At 33.2% G+C, this 20520-nt stretch overlaps 2 protein-coding genes across 3 annotated transcripts in view; both read right to left on the bottom strand.

Annotated features, from left to right (window-relative positions):
- LOC143204121 (uncharacterized) overlaps positions 1-20520 on the bottom strand; it is a 236256-nt gene that overhangs the window by 43086 nt on the left and 172650 nt on the right. The window lies entirely within an intron of this gene.
- On the bottom strand, positions 780-9314 carry LOC143204109 (facilitated trehalose transporter Tret1). The gene is made up of 2 exons (XM_076416576.1): positions 8993-9314; positions 780-2499 (listed from the first exon to the last, which is right to left on the bottom strand). Exons 1-2 carry the CDS (start codon positions 9066-9068, stop codon positions 1163-1165), a joined length of 1413 nt encoding a protein of 470 aa, XP_076272691.1. The 5' UTR covers positions 9069-9314; the 3' UTR covers positions 780-1162.

Genomic DNA, 20520 nt, shown 5'->3' with positions numbered 1-20520 from the left:
ATATATTATACATTTTAATAAATTGTTGCTGTTGTTTTAAGTTAATAATTTTTCTCTATTTTGACGCATATTATACAATTTAACAGTTTCCATTATCCCTTCCACAATTTTCACAATAACATAATAAAAATAATTATAACTTTTCTCAATATATGTTTGTGTTGAACAAGTAAATAAAATATTAACAGACTTAGTCTGCTCTCAGTATGAGGGAACCAGATAGGAACTTTAATTTCAAATGTAATGTATTTCAAATGTAATTGGTAGGTAGAATGTAAAGTCAGTGGTTAGTGGTGGACGTAATTCTCATGAAATCCTCAACCAATAAAATACAGCGACATGTCGTTGCCAGTGCCTTCCTACTAAGACCACCCAAAATAATTCTGAATTTATATGTTATAAATTAACTCTATGTATTACTCTGTAGTCAACTTGAAACGCTTAGAATTGTCTGTTTCCTTTGGAAGTTCTGAATAAAATTTTCAGCTCTATTTCTCAATTATTCTCCAAGGTTTTGCGGACAAGAACATACAGAAACTATTCTTATATGATGTCTAAAGGTTTCGAAAACTTGTATGATTTTATATTTGACGGGATTAGCTAAATACGGACCTCATTAATTTTTGTAACATAAACGAATTACAAAATGAAATGGTGAATGCGAGATCGAATCAAATGGTGAATGCGCTTTATGTGTAAAATGGTGAATGGTGGTAAATTAATAATCGTTTCGATGATTATGTCAGAATAATATCGATAAATAATAATAAAAAGCAATGTTTATATAAAAAACAAGTGATTTATTCTTATAAAAATACATATAAACAACAGGTTAAGTTACTAAACTTATCGAATAAATATCACATCGACAATAATCATTCTTAAACAACATATGGAACATTAATATTCAGGCATCCTTACAATCTATACTAGGAACTACACATAAATTATAATGAAGAATTGGCACCTAAGATTTAATACGTTCTTTGTACTAAAATTATTAATTAATAACAAAAAGACATTTCCACTAATTTCTAGTGAAATAATTAGGGTTCTTAGGGTCCAGTTCTATGGAGAACATGGTTGAGACATGAAGATAATGCTAATATAATAAAATTAAGGTGATTTAAAAATACAAATGGCACTTAGTGGTAATGAGGACTTAGGCGTCTTCGATGCTCTTATTATTCTTTTCGTTCCTGAAGTTAGTCTGGATATCCTCCAAGGTTTTTCCCTTCGTTTCGGGTACAAACAGTGCTATCAATACGAGACCGATGACGCAGCTGCAGGAAAATGCAAAGAAGGGCGCGTACATCCCGAACGAGTCCTTCATTATCTGGAAGAACTTGGATACAATGGTTGCTATCACAGCGAAGTATATGTCGGCGATACAGAGCGCGAAACCCTTGACGCTGGATGAAAACAGTTCGCCGAGCATCAGTATAGGAATTGTTTGCATTCCCAGTGAGAAAATCACAATGAATCCGATCAGAGCTACCACAGGTACGACGCTGAAGGAGGTCACGTCAATAGTCGTGCAAGACTTGATGTAAAAGTACGCTCCTTCCATGAAAAGGAAGAATGCCGATCCTGTTATCGACGTTAGCAACAGGGGACGTCTTCCTGCTTTATCCACGATGCTGGAACAGAAGCAGGACAGCAATAACTGAACCGATACGTAGATGATCGTGGCTACTTCAGCGGATATCTTATCACCAGCTTCAAGAAAGATTGACTGAGTATAAAACGTCACTGCGGTGGTACCACTCATCTGCTGGGCGCCCCGAAGAATCATCATGATAAACACCGCCTTTCTGTTGTTTTTGTTGGTGAATAGCTCGAGGAATTTCCCGGATTTCTCCGCGTCTGCCTTCACGGCTAAATCAACCCGGTTCAGTTCGTTTTCTACATCCTCGACTCCCTTGAACTTCTGTAGACTCTTCCTGGCTTCATCCACATTGCTCCGGATCAGGTAGAAGTACGGAGACTCTGGTACGAAACTGAACGTCAACAGGGCCAGCACGGGTAGGATACTGCTCACCAATGCGGTCATACTGACGCTGAGATATGACCCGATGATGTTGATCAGCAACAAGCCGAAGATCCAGGTGACGCTGACTCCGGAACCTAGCAGTCCGCGGATTTTTGGGTCCGAGATCTCGGATATATAGACCGGTACTGCCGTGAACACCCATCCGTCAGCGATACCAGCTATGAAGCGGGCGATGTTCAGCATCAGAACGGAATTGGCGAATGCTATCATGATCCAGGTGAAGAAATACGGTATGGAGGAGACGATGATGGTTCTCTTTCGGCCGACGATGTCCACGGTGGTACCGGCCAATAGGGAACCGACCAAGGCTCCCAGAAGTGGCATGACGGCTATCCATGATCCGTCATTGTCGGTCACGTGAATGGCGGACGTGTTGCTGATCAGTTTCGGTAAGGACGGTGAGGGCCAGCCGTAGTGCATACCGCTGACGATGATGTTGATGGTAGCTGCAAAGAAAATAACAATTATTTATTATTATGGACTGGATGAATTATAATTTTAGATATTACGATTGGATCGAGTATTTATCATCTTGAAAATACCGATTAATTTAATTATTATTGACTGTTTGTGTATGTTACCAGTAACCTGATATAAACTTAAAATCCTTGAAATTTACGAAGCTATCAATCTCTATTTAATAGAACAGATGGCTGTTTTAATTACGGAACAATCTAGATCGATTTTTTTGTGCTATACTATTAAGTTTATGAGTTGATTTGTACAGATTTTTTTAGGCTTAAAATTATGTTTAGATATTTAAAATTATATTACGACCAGTAGTATCTTGTCTTGATAGTTGCTTGCAGCTCTGTTAAGAGTCACCTGAACATACTTCTACTACTATATAATGCTATCAAGTGATCAAAAGATATCGGTACCTATTAACAAGGCAAATTGGCCGGCCCCATGTTGGCTTAACTTTAACAGAATAGGTTAGATGACTATTTTTGAAAGACTTTATGACAATTCTGCGTATTCACTTTACCCGGAATAAGAATTATTTCTGAAAAAAAACGATTTTAAATAAATATTGATCTTTGAATTAGCACTAATACGCTGACTTATTCACAGCAATTCATTTTAATGTAAATATTTACTATTTTGAGTACTATTAACTATGCCTAAATTATAATTAATGTAATAACGAGGTAAATAACACTGTTAATAACATTTGACGCTAGGCCTCATTTTTTGTTTATTGAGAGTGTATGAGTCCCATATGATGTGACTTCGAAGTCGTGCAAGTGTGCATGAAGTCTATATATGTATCTACAAGATTCGAATGCCAACTAGATAGAAGAAAATCAGCTTTTAACTGAAATCACTGAAAATTCACTGCTGTTCACTACTAACTGACTATTTATTCTCAAAATGCAATGAAAATATTATTTAAGTTCAAGGCTTCGTCAAGTGTCAATTAAATCCCATCATGGTTAGATTACGAAAGATAAATATTATCTGGTTTCTTGTACATCAAATATTTCGATGGTACTTCACCAGGTAAGTGATACATATTCTTTACAGCCTGGTATGCGTTTTATGGTAAACAAACATTTCAAACATTTCGAAAAATACTTACGTACAGACAATATATGAACTAAATCTTACTGAGGTCAAGTAAAATAAAAGGAACTAAGCAGATATTTAGTTGAAGAATTCATTAGAAAACTTGACATGTTAAAGCATGTCTAATCACATATTTTGTAAATTATTTGGTAAAGTTTGTATGAAGTTGCACATGCTTATAAAGAACTTCAAAATTAAAATTTGTCCGTTTTATTTACCCGTATATTAGAAGATAATTTGATACATTACGGAGCTGCATACATCAAATGTATATATTTAAAAAAATTGTGTTGGAATCAATAAAACTGTTGATAACATTTGAGATTGGGCCTGGTTTGTTTTGTTTATTGTGTTGTTAATAATGTTGCATCTGTATCTTTAACAAGTCAATTGAAAAGTCCCCGGCCTACCATAGTAAAACACGTTTTTTGGCAAAATTATTATTTTTTATTCAACATAATTCTCTTCAAGGGTGATATACCCTCCAACTTTTCGATAGCATTTTTGTAGTACAATTTGTCCTTCGCTTCAAAATAGTCGTCAGTTTCGGCGATCGCCTCTTCATTCGACGAAAATTTCTTCCCAGTGAGCATTCTTTTGAGATCTGAGAACAGGAAATAGTCGCTGGAGGCCAGATCTGGAGAATACGATGGATGAGGAAGCAATTCGAAGCCCAATTCATGGATTTTTTGCCATCGTTTTCACTGACTTGTGACACGGTGCATTATCTTGGTAAAGCAGCACTTTCTTTTTCTTCAAATGCGGCCGTTTTTCGGCGATTTCGTCCTTCAAACGGTTCAATAACGCTATGTAATAGTCGTCGTTGATGGTTCTTCCTTGTTCAAGGTAGTCAATGAAAATTATTCCAGGCGGATCCCAAAATACAGACGCCATAAACTTGCCAGCTGACTGTTGCGTTTTCCCACGCTTTGGAGTGGATTCATCATGTGCAGTCCACTTGGATGTTTGTAGATTGGACTTTGGAGTGAAATGATGGAGCCATGTTTCATCCATTGTCACATATCGACGGAAAAACTCGGGTTTAATATCTTCTAACACTGCTCCAAATCATCAACTCGTCATTGTTTTAGGTCAAAAATGAGCTCGCGCGGCACCCACTTTGCACAGAGCTTTCTCATACTCAAATATTCGTGAATGATACAATGTACACGTTCAGTTGATATCTTTAGAGTGTCTGCTATTTCATTCAGTTTTAATTTACGGTCATTTAAAATCATTTTGTGGATTTTTTTTTGTTTTCGTCGGAACAACCTCTTTTGGGCATACCAATCCTTGATGGTTGATTTCACTGGGGTAGTATCCGGAAACTCGGCATCAAGCCAAGTTTTTGGTTCAACTGTATTTTTTCCCTTCAAAAAGCAATATTTTATCAACACGCGAAATTCCTTTTTATCAATTTTTTTCACAATAACAAAAGTTGGTTCAACTTTTGGACAGCTGTCAAATTTATACACGCATCTTTTGAGGGTTAGCGCTAACTAAAAATATATGGATTTAGTTCTAGTAGCGCCATCTATGTGTCAGACCGGGGACTTTTCAATTGATCTGTTAAATAATTACCATGAAATGGAAACTATATTGATTTGTTTTAGCAAATATATGGCATTTGATTGCAACAATACTATTCGCACAGTCCCCAACTGGCGATTGTGCTATTATAGGATATTATTTAGAGTTATTATCGGCACTAACTAATTAATTTTCTTGCCATTAGGTGTTACTGATAATATATTTATTTTGATTTTCAATATTCTACTACATTTGATGGTTACTCTGTCTGGAATACTCACTCACATCAATTCTATAAAAGTTTTAATATTCTTTTAAAATTATTACTTCAGTCATGGTCACAGTGTACAGTCATTACCGACGAATTTATTGTGGTCAGATTTAGATTATTTGCCTTGATAAATTCTAGTTCAATTCTTTCATTTATCTTTTCTTTCCGTTGGTCGAAATTTTGTCTTTTTATTTCTGCTTAAATCCCACTTTTAATTTTAAAATAGATATATTTTTAATATTCTCTCTATAGTATATTATTATTATAGATCGATACTTTTGTGTTTCATTATATTCATCTAGTCTATTAATGAAAACTATATATATAACTTTATATCACTTTAATTAGATCGAAGACTTTTTAGTCTTTGCATTATATACTTGTGCCTATTTACAATTCCTTTAATTCTATAGCAAGAAAAGTATTTTCAATGATTTAGGTGTAGATAAGATGATTATAATAAAAGGTGTAGGTACTCTACAAAACTTTTGAAATAACCCTCGACAAACCTAGACAACAAACTCCCCCTATGACTCAGATTAAGTATAGGACACAATGGAATATCTTAGGTTACCGTCCCCTTAAGCTGTTTCATACAGACGAAGGGATAGACAGGTAGAAAATAAGGTAAAAGGGCTTTCTATTTTTTTTATAATGATCTTATATTCTTGATTCTAACGGTCTAGTCTAGTTTTTAGTCTACGGAATGCGGTTGCAGCTGGTTGGTTTATGAAAATATTTAAACAGCTTATTAAGCGTTTTATTTTTAAGCGAACAGGTATGTCTTGGAACACATCCAGAACTGATTGAAGCAAAAAATACACTAAAGCAGGATCGATACCGTTAATTTCGAAAATTCCCCGTAAATCCACTCTCGTCTATATATAAATTTTATTTTGTTCCAGTTCAATGTAACAATGTCCGACTATGAACATCAATTGTAAATATTATCAAGAAATAGCGACCGCAATATGATAACATGTTCTTTTGTCGTGGTGCCTTCGTCATAACATCAAAACTAAGCTGCATCAAAGATCAAAGGATAGTGAGGTGGGTTGTAAACTCTAAATTTACAAATTTAAATCAATTTAATTGGTGATTTATTTTAATAACACCGTTTGGGTTGTACAATTCCATGATTGTAAATATTAACGCCTATATAGAGCTTTATTAACAGTTATAGTTATTCAATTATTATTATTTAAAGTTTCTTTAATTGTGTGTTGAATATAGGGGCATCAATAAGGTTTATATAACAGTTAAAATGCAGTTTAAATTAAATGAACCGTTCGTATTAAAGATCCAAAATATCTTATTAGTGTTGAGGTTTTTTCTTTCACTGGATTTATTTTTTGATTTCTTTAAACTTCTTGTAGCTTTTAAAATAGATTTAGATCAAATAAACATATTTAGTTGGCATTTTCATCAATATGGTTTAAAGTTTTTGAAATACAGTTGCAATTAAATTAATTATTTAGTATTAAATGGGTATATTTATATAATTAAAGATCTAATTAATATGACAATGTTTTGTTTAATTTGTTTGAGCACTCCCTCAAGCAGACAACGTTAAATATCTGAGAATGCATTTTGATCGACGTTTGATATGGAAAAAACATATAGTAATAGTCAGCTGATAGGGTGTAAATCTAAATTATCATTAGATAACAAGGTTTTGGTCTATAAGTCAATACTTGGCCCATTTGGACATATGCTACTGAACCATAGGATACTACTAGCAAATCTAACAAAACTATCCACTAGATGTTCCAGAATAATGTGTTGCGAGTCATCGTTGATACCCCATATTACGTCCCCAACAAACTGATTAGGCGCGATATCCTCTTAGAACCCATAACGAGTGTGATTTGAAGTGTTAGTGCGAAGTACTCTGAGAAACTGTTGGTGCATCCCTATGTGCGTAGGCTCAAACACAAACTATCATACGAACTGATTAATAGATACATAGAGTGGTTGATATTGATAGAGTGACTTATTGGTAATTATAAATTAATATCCCAGAAATGTGAATTAATTTTGATGGTTGTATTATATGTGGTTGATAATAACATATATGTTTATGCTTTAAGAACTTTATACCAACAGCCAATACAGAAGACAGAATAACAGCTTTTTCTGTTTCAATTTAAGGAAAGTTGCTGTAGTTCTTGCAGTTGGAGAGTTACGGTAAATATACTCTATATATAAAAACCAGTGCTTTGTTAGATCTTAATTTATTACTTTTGTTCTGTTGTACTTTCATCAATACACAAGCAAGGCGAGTACAGGGCAATATATCAATATATAATTAGAATGCCTAAGCTAAAATTAACATTAACACACCCTATACAAGTTCGTGTGGATTCTGTAGCTTCAGTTTTGTGATATTCTGCGTATTGCTTCCACATTGCTGTGATTTTGTAATTTTATTTCATGTTCTAACATTTTGAAGAACATAAATCCATTTGATTTCGAGGTCATCGTGCAGTTCTTCAACGCAATATTTGCTCCCTATTAGTCCGAATAGATTTTATAATTAACTGATAAAACAATATCTTTGATTACGTTGGAAGTATCTAGTATTCACCATTACAGTTCTTTGATTCTGAGTCTAAGCCTTTAAATTGTTCATATTTCAGCAAAGATCCCAATATTTTGCGATTTCTGAAAGAAAATTAACATCGTTCTGTATATTGATATAATATTACATAATTATTGTGTTAAAATTTTTGAATATATATATATATATATATATATATATATATATATATATATATATATATATATATATCTATATATGATTAAATCATAGTTTCCTATACATAACAGTTTGTTATTGTATTAATCTCGTTAACTTGATTCATTATTATATGTCAAGCAATTAAATTTAAGGTAGTATTTTGCAATATTTGTGTACAAAGAATCATTAAATTATTTAATCTATCTACAATATTGCAAATATCGTAGAAAATGTTACATATATTTTCGTGTAATGTTTTATATTGTTGAAAAAGCATAACTGAATGTAATTTTTCGATCAAATCGTGTGCTACATTATCTACATTTTTATGGCCTAAAATTTCAATAACAATGAATGGGTAAACTTTAATATACAGTATTGCAAATATCTTAGAAAATGTTACATATGTTATATTTTCGTGTAATGTTTAATATTGTTAAAAAAGCATAACTGAATGTAATTTTTCGATCAAATCGTGTGCTACATTTTCTTAATGGCCTAAAATTTCAATAACAATGAATGGGTAAACTTTAATATACAGTATTGCAAATATCTTAGAAAATGTTACATATCTTTACTTGCTATATTTAGTATTGTTGAAAAAGCAAAATGGAATGTAATTTTTCGAACAAATCGTATGCTATATTTTCTTTACGATCTAAAATTTCGATAACAATGAATGAGCAAAGTTTAATTTAAATCAAACTCGACCAAACCGCTTTCTGCCTTGTTGCCGTTGATTAAAAACGCACAAAATATACCCATACGCCAATTTATACTCGAAAATAACCTTCTAATTTTAAATTAAACAAAGAAGAGCAAAACTCACCGGTTATAGCGGCCAAATATTGCAAATTCAAGCTTCCCTGATGTATTTTCTGAGTGGACCCTGTTATGATCGTCATTTTTCTCGACGATAGTGTTTTGGTATGTAACAATATTTTGTTGGCGGGACGGAACAAAAATTATGATCGCTTCCACCGGACTCCACCGATTGAAATCGACGATAGAATGAGGAACGAAATAAACAAAACAAAAAAAACGTGTAGCGCGAATCGCAGCTATCTGGATGGCATCGCTGTGGTTTCGTGTTTGAGATTTGACACTGACTTGATGCGGTCTGGTGCTGATGCTTATATACGCGCTTGTGCGTCGGTGTTTTGTGTTTATAGCGACGGGTTGCCCACGGGACGGTCAGTTGCCAGTACATACATCCCTTTTGTTTCGCGCTACATGTAACGAAATGTTGTTTAGATAAAATAAATTGTGGAATTTTAATGATGATTACCTTTCACTGTGTGTTATATCTTAACGTCTTTAATATCTTTTTAACACATCTGTTAAATTTTATTGTATTAGTGGGTTAGTTGGTAAAAAAGAAAAACTCCCAATGTACAAAGATTGGGAAGTAATTTTAAGGGATTTATTTGTATTTTAATATTTTTATTATGAATCATTTTAGATGTAATTGTTTTTCAATGTACTGTTCATTATCATTGTCTATAAATTGGTTGTAAAGTTTTTTTTTTAAATTTGAAGCTTTATTGTGAAAAATATTCTCAATATTTTGTTTCTTATTATTACTAAATCATAGAACTGCTTTCCATATGACTGAGAGTTGTATGCTTTGAGGAGGTTTATGTATATATGGAAATATTTCGAAAGTCAAAATAACACATTAACATAAAAGTGTTCTCCTCCTATATATGTATTAGGCCTATAAATTAGTATTAAAGAAAAAATCAGTATAATGTTTCTGATTCAAAGTAACTATCATAGTAAAACACATTTTTTTGGCAATTTTTTTTTATTCAACATAATTCCCTTCAAGGGTGATACACTGATTATAGCGACCCTCCAACTTTTCGATACCATTTTTATAGTACGATTTGTTAGTTGATTCAAAATAGGCCTCAGTTTCAGCGATCGCCTCTTCATTTGACGAAAATTTCTTCCCAGCGAGCATTCTTTTGTGATTTGAGAACAGGAAATAGTCGCTGGCGGCCAGATCTGGAGAATACGGTGGATGAGGAAGCAATTCGAAGCCAAATTCATGGATTTTTGCCATCGTTTTCCTGAATTGTGACACGGTGAATTGTCTTGGTGAAGCAGTACTTTCTTTTTCTTTAAAAGCGGTCGTTTTTCGGCGATTTCGTCGCGGTCAATAACGCTATGTAATAGTCGCTGTTGATGATCCTTCCGTTTTCAAGGTAGTCAATGAAAATTATTCCATGCGCATCCCAAAATACGTACGCCATAACCTTGTCAGCCGACAGTTGCGTTTTCCCACGCTTTGGATCGGATTCATCGTGTCCAGTGTACTCGGATGACTGTCGATTGGACTTTGGAGTGAAATGATCCAATTCCAAACACAATATCTCCAAACACTGCTCCAACTCATCAACTGGTCGTTGTATTTGGTCAAAAGTGAGCTCGCGCGGCATCCACTTTGCACAAAGCTTTCTTATACCCAAATATTCCTGAATGATATGATGTACACGTTCAGTTGATATTTTTAAAGTGTCTGATATTTCATTCAATTTTAATTTACGTCCATTCAAAATCATTTCGTGTATTTTTTAAATGTTTTCATCGGTAACAGCCTCTTTTGTGCGTCCACTGTGTTCACCGTCTTCGGTGCTCATTTCACCACGCCTATACTTAGCATACCAATCTTTGATTTTCGTGGGGCAGTGTCCGGAAGCTCGGCATCAAGCCAAGTTTTTGCTTCAACTGTATTTTTTCCCAAAAGCAATATTATGTCAACACGCGAAATTCCTTTTTATCCATTTTTTTCACAATAACAAAAGTTGCTTCACTCAAAAGTGTCACAGTAGATCCACTTTTCATATTCAGATACAACTCGACATAGAGAACTCTTTTTTTGCCTGACAAGCAAGAAAACGAGATGTTGAAACAGTTTGAAATTACATTTTCGGTTATTTCGTGAGGTAGTTGTTCTCCTTCTTTTTGGATATTTCTCATCAATATCATTCCGCATCCTTATCATATATTTTTAATTGCTTGATGTGCCTTGGCAGCATATCTCTTTATGTCAAGGGAATGAGTGTTGAAAATGTTGTGAACGATCCATGAGTAAGCATCTGCATAAACCGAATACTTCAATATTGTTAAATGAGTATTATATTATGTAGGGAAATATCAAAACCGCCAATTTAACAGTTAGACTAGGTAATGTAAACAGTTGTTTACATTAATACTTTTCATTAGTGTTGGGAACTATCGACTGAAATTGACTATCGACTGTTTAATAATTGACTACGTTTTACTAACGACTGTTTCAGTAGTACTTTTAGTTACATTTTTGGTTTTACTTGTTTCATTCGACTGATTTTCAACGTTCGGGCTCTGTCGTCCTAGCCGCAACCTTGACAAAAATGTACCCAATTTATGCTTACATAGATTTATATGTAATATATGTAGTTTTATGATTTTTTTGGTAGTTTGCTTGTAAATAACATTATATTGTATATTAATATAGCAGCATTTTGGAACAATATTTTGCAAGAATGTTAATGTAATAGGGTAAAAAGATTAAAATTGTGGATGATAAATAGTAAAATACTTGTGAGTGTTTTTATGGCAATAATAGGTAATATTTCGATTATTCTCTCGATTTTGGTTAAAAATATTTCCTTTCAATAATAAATAAATCATTTACTTTATTTAAAAAAGCTTTAGTAGTTCTTGTGGGATCATTTCTAATTATGCCATGAATTAGTTTTTTTTCTATGATTAAGTACATGCTTAATTTTTATTTAGTATTTGTGATTATTGTACATCTTTAGTTTTTAGGTTTTATTTAACTTCTATTGTATTGTCTATATTTATTATAGTATATTATTTTAAAATAGCAATTGACATATTAAAATACGATAAAACATTTGTGGGATATTATTCCATTCCTTTTTACAGATCCACAGAACATTAAAATATAAAAGGAATTCTGCTTCGTTTCAAATGTTAATAGAATTCAACAATTACTTTTTTCCCTTTTCTTTTTTAAGTTAGTACGTGAAGGAATATGTACACCTCCGTCTCGTTTATATTATATTACCGTTGGAAAATATAAACACAAAAAATAACTGCTCCAAGCAATTACCTCCGTCCTTTCCCCTCTCGCAATTTATACAGGAAAGGAGTTCGTACATCTTCGTCTGACATCACGAATTAAAAAAAAAACATTCGAACCCTGTATTTGACTGAACATAGTCAGTCGCTAGTTTTTAGGTTATCGACTGTTTTGCGACTATCGACTGTTGCGACTGTTTTTAGCCGACAGTTCCCAACTCAGTTATGTTAGACATAAAAAAATTATATTTAATTAATAGATAAAAAATGACCGCATAGTGAAAAAAAGAGATTAAATATCTAATTCTGATTTTCATATATAATGGTTATAATTTAATAATAACAATTTTAATATAATGAGTATTTGAATATAATTGTATAATTGCCAATATCGCAACTAAAATCCATTTTTACATTTAACTAACAGAATTCAATATAGAATTTGAATATATGTTTCAAAAAATTCTCCTGGATACTTTCTTATATCGTTTTTCAGGTTAGGTTATACTTTTCAGACTATAAGATCAATACGTTCCTCGTTTTATTTATTTTCCGGCAATGAATTCCATGTTTTTACATTTTTTCGGATGGGTATATAATTGAACAATTGTATATCCATTCCAGAGAAAATAGGAAAATGTAACAGATGTAATTAGGTACAGATACTGTACAGAGGATAGACAAGATAATATAAACACCATGCATTATAGTACATCTTGTTGCATGTTGAGAACACTGCTTCCTTGTAAATAATACTTTTCAGGAGAGACAGTATCCACCGCAGTAACAGCATACACAAAACATGCTAAAACATCAAAATTGAAGGCGAATAGTGGGCGAAACCTAAAGTTAACTAACAGGGATTGACGAACTTTTAAAAGGATTGTGACCTAGAAGCCTGGGAGAGGTTCCGTTATGATTTGGGCGGCAATATCATGGTATTCAGCTGGTCATCTCATTCACATCATTAGTTGAATTGCGAACTGCGTATGAATATCTCCACTTTCTCCAATAATGAAGCTCTTACTATGAGTAACATATTGCTGCCAAACATCCATATTCCAATATGATAATTCTACCATGGACACAGCCAAACCATCATGGAAGGTCTTCGCAGAGGAGAGAAATATTATTCCAATCCATCCATTTGGCTTCCGTAATAAACACGGAACAATAAAACAAATACATAGATTAGTCAACTACATTAAAAAAAATTAAAGGATAAAAAATATTGCTCCGCAGCATTTCTTGATATTTCTCAGGCCTTCGACAAGGTGTGCAGCCACACTGCACTGCATGTTAAACTGAAAAAACTTTTGTCTCACACGCACTTTCAACTGCTGAAATCGTCCCTGACAGACAGATATTTTATTGTCAATCTGACCTATCGACCTCAAGAAACACTACTGTTGCAACATATGGTAACGATACAGCGGTTTTATCATCACACGCTATTAGTTTGGGGTTAAACTAAACCAAATATACTGCCTGGGCCTAAGTCAATACTATAGGTCCAATATGGTATTGAACTGTGGGATACTACTAGCAAATCTAGAATAGATATCCTGCAGAGGTTCCAGAATAGAGTGCTGAAAATCATCGTCGATATTATCAGCCCCGTATTACGTATCCAACAAACTGATTCAGCGCGATATCCCCATAGGGCCCATAACGAGTGTGATTCAGAGTGTTAGTGCAAAAGTTAGTAGAAGCACTCTAAAAGACTATTAGTGCATCCTAATGCACTCGCCAAACAGTTAAATGTGCGCGATGACAGTGAAGTAAGTAGGCTCAAACGCTAACTACCATCTGAACTGATTAATAGACACATAGAGTGAGATTTAATGTTTATATTATTCTGTCTAATCATGCTTTAACAATAATAAATAGTGATATTTTCTTGAACAAATTATTGATGTGATCCAGAGATATAGAGTTTAAATCAAATTTATTAATAATATTTGAACAATGACAGACTATTCATAGATTAGGGACGGGTGTTTAACCCATTGTTTAGAATATGCACGGTGATATGATCTGTTTCCTTTTTTATTTCGGTTATTTCTCTGTATCGACAGATTCCGCGAACATCAACAAATATGTTTTTCACTAAAAAAGACACCGTATATTCGTCCGTCGTCTGGTCTTGTCACTTCTGAAAACCGCAAACAACATTTTTGCCAGATGAAGGCGACGGACACGCGTGTGCTAGAAAAATGGGATGAACGCGAATCGATGAATTGTCGCAGGCTGGCCGACTGGCTGGCTACCACCTGCACAATTTATATTTCGATTTGGATCGGTGCCTATTGCGAACTTTTGAATGATACATCCTTTTTAAAATAGGGTCGAGCAATCTGCTTCCATTATGTTCGAGTGATTTTGCTAATTTCGATCTTCGGTTGTGAGAATTATAGCGAGGCTGATGAGCTCATGGTTTTCTCAGATGTTTCTAGTTTGAAGGACAAGCTTTTTGTCGGTGCCGAAGCCTTTGTGTGAACTCTTTTACAATTGAACGTATAATACTTTATATTAGATGCTTACATGCATTTTCATCAGCGATATCAATGCAAATAACTATTAAATAATCTAATATAACTGTTAAATTCGATATTTTTGACATTTCTCCACATAAAATAACAGATCTCCATCCAATATCAGGTCTACAAATTAATTGTAATGGTGAGTACAGAGTTGAACGAAGCGAAGGTTCGGGGTCTGCGCGAGAACCTTTGCGAAGATTAAATAGAAAAAGAGAAGAAGAGAAAATAATGAAGAAGAAGAGAAAATAATGTATATATGTGTAAATTCCACTATGAGGTAGACATAATAAAACCTTAAATTAAAATGTAATTCCCTTCAATGAAAGATATAAAACAGATATTTATCATTCAAATACATCTTTATAGTAATAATTAAATTACAAGGAAAAACAGGGTTATTTTCTCTAAACCAAAACATGTCATTCATAATCCCGCCAATTTATCCCACGTTCGCCCAAATTTGTGGGCCAGATCTACAGCTTCTGGAACTACGTCCTGTTCCTTCCCAGGGGCTGAAAGTAATTGTGGTGAACACTGGAACTAAGCAAAGTGCATGCGCACTATGACTTTGAACCAATTTTGAAATCTGTTCATCACAATTTCAATTTTCTCACGAAATTCGCCCCGAATGCTCGGGTCTGTACTCACCATAGAGGAAGGAGAACAATATATGATGCTACTGTGTATTAAATTACATCGAGTACATTTGTAACCAACTTTATGTTGAACGCACAGTGACGGGCTTTACGTTTTAGTATGTGTTATTTTGTCGAAGTGTGAGCAAACCATTTTTTCAGACCTTTGAATATATCTGAATTTGTACCGAAATAGCATTCTCAGAAAATGTATTGTTTTTATTTCGTTTTGAAGAAAAATACAGCTGAAGGACATTGAATGCTGTGTGAAGCTTTTGACAACCATGCTCCATCGATTTCAACAATTGAATACTTTTGTTTTCGTTCGCTTAAAATTGTTGATTTTAACACCGAAGACAAAGAGCGCTTTGGACAGTCAAAAACATTTTAAGATGATGATTTCAAGCAATCGAACCATCACTGGGGTTCGCTATCGATTACAATTGATGCGTTTAAGCCGAAATGGTCACGAAAGACGGCTGGAATATAAGAAAAGATACAACAATATTATTCTTCGGCATGACAACGCTCATAGAACTTGGAAATAGTAAAATTAGCGTTGGGAACTTTCGACTGAAATTTACTATCGACTGTTAAGTAATTGATTACTTTTTACTATCGACCGTTTCAGTCGATTATTTTCGGTCCGACTGGATTTATTACTATTTACAACCGACTGTTTCAGTCGTGTACTTTCAGTTACTATTTTCGGTTCTACTAGTTTCATTCGACTGATTTTTAACAATCTGGCCGTAGTCCTAGGCGCGTCGTTGACAAAAATATGCCGAATTTATATAGATTTATATGTAATATATATAGTTTTTTGATTTTTTGGTAGTTTAACATACCTGCAAATAAAAATATCTTGTATAATAATATAGCAGTATTTTGGAAGGATATTTTTCAAGATTGTTAATGTAATAGGGCAAACAGTTTAAAACTGTGAATGATAAATAGTAAAATATTTGGTATTTTAAAGTAGTCAGTTGGTTGTAATTAAAATAATATTGTAAATAGTTAATATATATATTAGTTATTATATATATATATATATATATATATATATATATATATATATATATATATATATATATATATTAGAATATAAAATAAGTGTAGTAGATTAAATAAGGTTTTTGTTTATTTTTATTTAGTTATTACAATGATTATTATGTACATATTTTATTTTAAAATGTTTTTTTTTGTGTTAAAAATCTAAGTTGTTTATTTTTTAATTTTTAGTAAAGTTTTTTGAAGTCGGTTCAATTTTTTTGTTAAAAATATTTTTATATACACTTCAGAAATATAGTGACGAGTTTGCTAAATATACTTGAATAGTTTATTGTACCTAGTAAAGAAGTTGAAAAATGAATTACCACAGTTGAATTTTACCAGTAACTTCGATATCATAGTCTGTATTTATGTAATTTAACGTTTATTTACAGTATTATATGGATCAAGACATGAGCGAAAATATTTGACTTGGTACTCAAACAAATTTTGATTGTTATCAAAATCCGTACAGATTTTTATCAGCCAAGATGTACAAACAAAGAAAAACGTGAATAATATAATAATTTTGTTTAAATAGTAAGCTAGATCAACAGTAAGGTAGCATGTGTATGATGTATTCGTAAATGTTCGATGATATATAGGAATCAATGATCAATGTTATATAGTATTTTATTTCTATATAATTAACTATCTATACGGATTAAGTTATAATTTTTATTGTAAACAAAGACAAATATTTTGTTGAATATGACTTATTGCTTTAAGTGCTAACACAAATAACATGTATTTCTAGTTGCAACATTTGGTTGGTACTTCCCGTATTTTCTTAGGAAACCTGATCTAAAATTGTCTGAATAATACTGATCAATAAACTTTACTATTACCTCTAATACAACAGGGGGCAAAAGTCCCGCTACCTCTTTGATTATCTAGAACTGTTCTCAAAGAGAAGATATATGGTTAAAGTTTATATAGTTATATATATATATATATATATATTTATATTTTATATTTGTTTTTCGTTACGATTGAAAAATTATATCGGCTAAATGATGACCGCGATTCGTTATAAAAATGTCGGCTCTTTTTAAGGCATTTGTCATGACATCCTGCAACATAGGAAGCTGAATTTCTTCAATTTCGTGACGAATATTATCTTTAAGATGTTAAGTCCTTTGGGGCTTATTCACATAAATTTTGATTTTAAAAAACCATAAGAAAAAGTCTGGTACTGTTAAATCCGGAGATTTGGCAGGCTATGCTAAATCTCCACTTCTCGAAATTAGGCTTCGTGGAAAAACGTCATTCAATAATTGAATTGTTGAACGACCTTGATCCTTGATCTTCCGTTTCAGACACAATAAAATTTCGAATCATGTCTTGGTACCGTTCAGCAGTAACAGTAACTGCAACATCTTGGTCATTTTCAAAAAAATAGGTATCATGACCAATTACACACCATATTGTTGTTTTTGGTGGATGCATTGATGTTTCATGAATTAATTGAGGATTCTGTGTTCCCCAAAACCGACTGTTCTGTTTATTGACGTGGCCACTTAGAAGAAAATGGGATTCATTGCTCATTGTCAATTTAGACGAAAAATGTTTGACAATTTCACCAGACAGCCTTAGAATTGCATTACTGTACTCAAATCGTTGATCAGGATCTCTAGGTAGCAATTTTTGGACTAATTGAATTTAGTAAGAGAACATTTTAAAATCAGTTTTCAAAATTCGCCTTAAACTGCGTGCAGAAATGTGTAACTGGGAACCACGTCTGAATTGATGTTTCTGGAGACTCTGTAACACTATCGCGCACCAGAGCCACATTTTCAGCGTTACGAGACGTCCGTTGTCTTTCAGAACGAGGTCTGTCTGCTGTCGTACCGTACTGCCGAAAATTCGGATGTAAACGATAAATTGTGGTTTTGTGAGGTACTGGGCGATTAGAATAATAAAATGAGGACGTCTACTGGGCCTGATTGGGCTAAACATCACATAACCAAGACGGCGCGCAATCAAAATGGTAGCGGGACTTTTGCCCCACCTTGTACAATGTTACACTGTGTTATCAGAACCATTTGGCAAGAAACGATGTCCCTTGTAAATGTGTTCTTAAACCCCAAATATTTAACTTCTCTGACTTCATGTCCCTGATTTATTCTTAAGCTTTTAACATCTTCAACACCCGGAAGCTCGTTGTGGGTATTTTTATTGCGTTCCGTTGTGAACTAAGTGTTACGTGAGTTTGATTTAATTCCTCGGATATAAGACAGTTCTAAGATTTGTCTTTCTTGGTTTTGGGGTACTGAGTATTATAATCTATCGAAGTTAAAAGTTAAATCATTGGACTTGGTTTATTTCTCTTTATTTTAAACCTCGTTTCGTCTGACACCAATTTTTTTTACTAATCACATCTCATATTAGATGTGCTTAATACAATCTAAATTTACAAATTAATTTATTACTACTGTCTGTACTTGCATTAATACACAAGCCAAGGCGAGTACGGGATTAATACATCAGTGTGTATTTCCGAAATTAAAATTAAACTAAAACTACTTAAGCTAAAGTTAAAAATACACTTATACACTTATACCCTAAACAACTTTGTGTGGTTGAATTCGCTTCAATAATCTTCTGATTTCATGCCTGTTGTCCTGCAGCTACAGCACACTTATTTCGTGTTTTAAGGCATAATCTTGGATCACTTCGTGTATCCATTTGATTTCGAGGTCATCGTGCAGCTCTTCGTTGATTACATAACGATAATCATTGATAATTAATCGTAGAACTTTGTTTTGGGTGCATTGGATTACTACTTGATTTGTCGTTTTAGTGCAATTCCATATTTACATCCCATATATCGAAATTGGCTTTATGATTTACTGATAACCTAATCTCGTTGATTTTAGGTCAAGTTGAGAGTATCTTCTTATAGACCGACTTGTACAGTTGCTTGACTTTGATTCTAATCGGCTCTGCTTTGTATCTAACGTGATGTTTCCAGTTTAACCTACCATCGTGATGTATTCCGAGGTATTTAACTGTAACAAGATAATGAATATTGTTAATTAAAGGAAATATATGCAGTGGAGCACCAGGATACTATAGTCATATTTCGGGATCCTACAGCATTATTGACAGTGGATAAGAACGATAACGAAGATAGCTCTATGTGTAAAGAAACTTCAGGCAATAAACGATAGAATAATAGACAGGGCCATATTATGGTAATTAAAAATTAACGAGCTTAAATTTGTTCTTATTAACTTTACCAATATCTTAAATCAATATTCAATATCTATAATTTTCAATATCAATATTCAATTATCAATTTCTATAATATGGAAATAAAACTGATCAAAACTGATAATAGAAAAACAAACAATCTTGTGCCTCTTGGGTTTTCTGCTATATGACAAGAAGATTCTTCGTAATGGTGTTTCCTCTTTTTATCCTGTTTTTACCAGCTTGGTTTTGTTAATATTCTGTTTATGTATCTATTTCTTCTTCTCTTTCTTTCCTTTTCTCTTCGGAGTTCGTACCAATTTCTTCAGTTTTTCTTGTTTCTTAGAGTATTCTTTAAACTTATTTTTAGTACTTCAGTGTCAGCATAGTGGCAAGGAATTTAGAAATAGGTATGTGATCGGTCTTGAATTATAATGAATTTGATTTGTTCTCGGTCTTCATACAACTGGTCTATGTGTGTCTGGAATAGTTTATAATTTAGGTTCTTAATGTAGTCAAATCATAGAAATGTCTTCCATATATATGAGAGTGGCTTATGTATACATCGAAACATATCGAAAATTAGTTCTAAAGGAAAAATCGGTTCAATGTATTTTATTCAAAGTATTGTCCATTGATATCCGGTACTTTTTCCCATCTTCTATCAGCAATTTATGGACTCTATCTCGAGAGAATATATCTTTTTAGGGTATCGATGAATCCACCCATTATTTCGTATCTTCATAACAAGTGGAGCGCTGCTTAGACAGGTCACTACTAATATTTCGGAATAAGTAATAATCACACAGCGGGTGGGGTGGCACTACCCATTTTAATGCCCT

This window comes from Rhynchophorus ferrugineus, unplaced genomic scaffold (genome assembly GCF_030347505.1).
Source record: "Rhynchophorus ferrugineus isolate W39M unplaced genomic scaffold, kcgeb_rfMv2 rfM10, whole genome shotgun sequence".
Classification (NCBI taxonomy): Eukaryota; Metazoa; Arthropoda; class Insecta; order Coleoptera; family Curculionidae; genus Rhynchophorus; species Rhynchophorus ferrugineus.
This window is presented reverse-complemented; position numbering and strand designations above follow the sequence as displayed.

Bases quoted from the DNA above. Each gene is read 5' to 3' on its own strand.
- LOC143204109 (XM_076416576.1), bottom strand. From the start codon at position 9,068: ATGACGATCATAACAGGGTCCACTCAGAAAATACATCAGGGAAGCTTG. The intron at 2,500-8,992 runs GTGAGTTTTGCT...TTTTCTTTGCAG, and splicing joins ATATTTGGCCGCTATAACCG to CTACCATCAACATCATCGTC.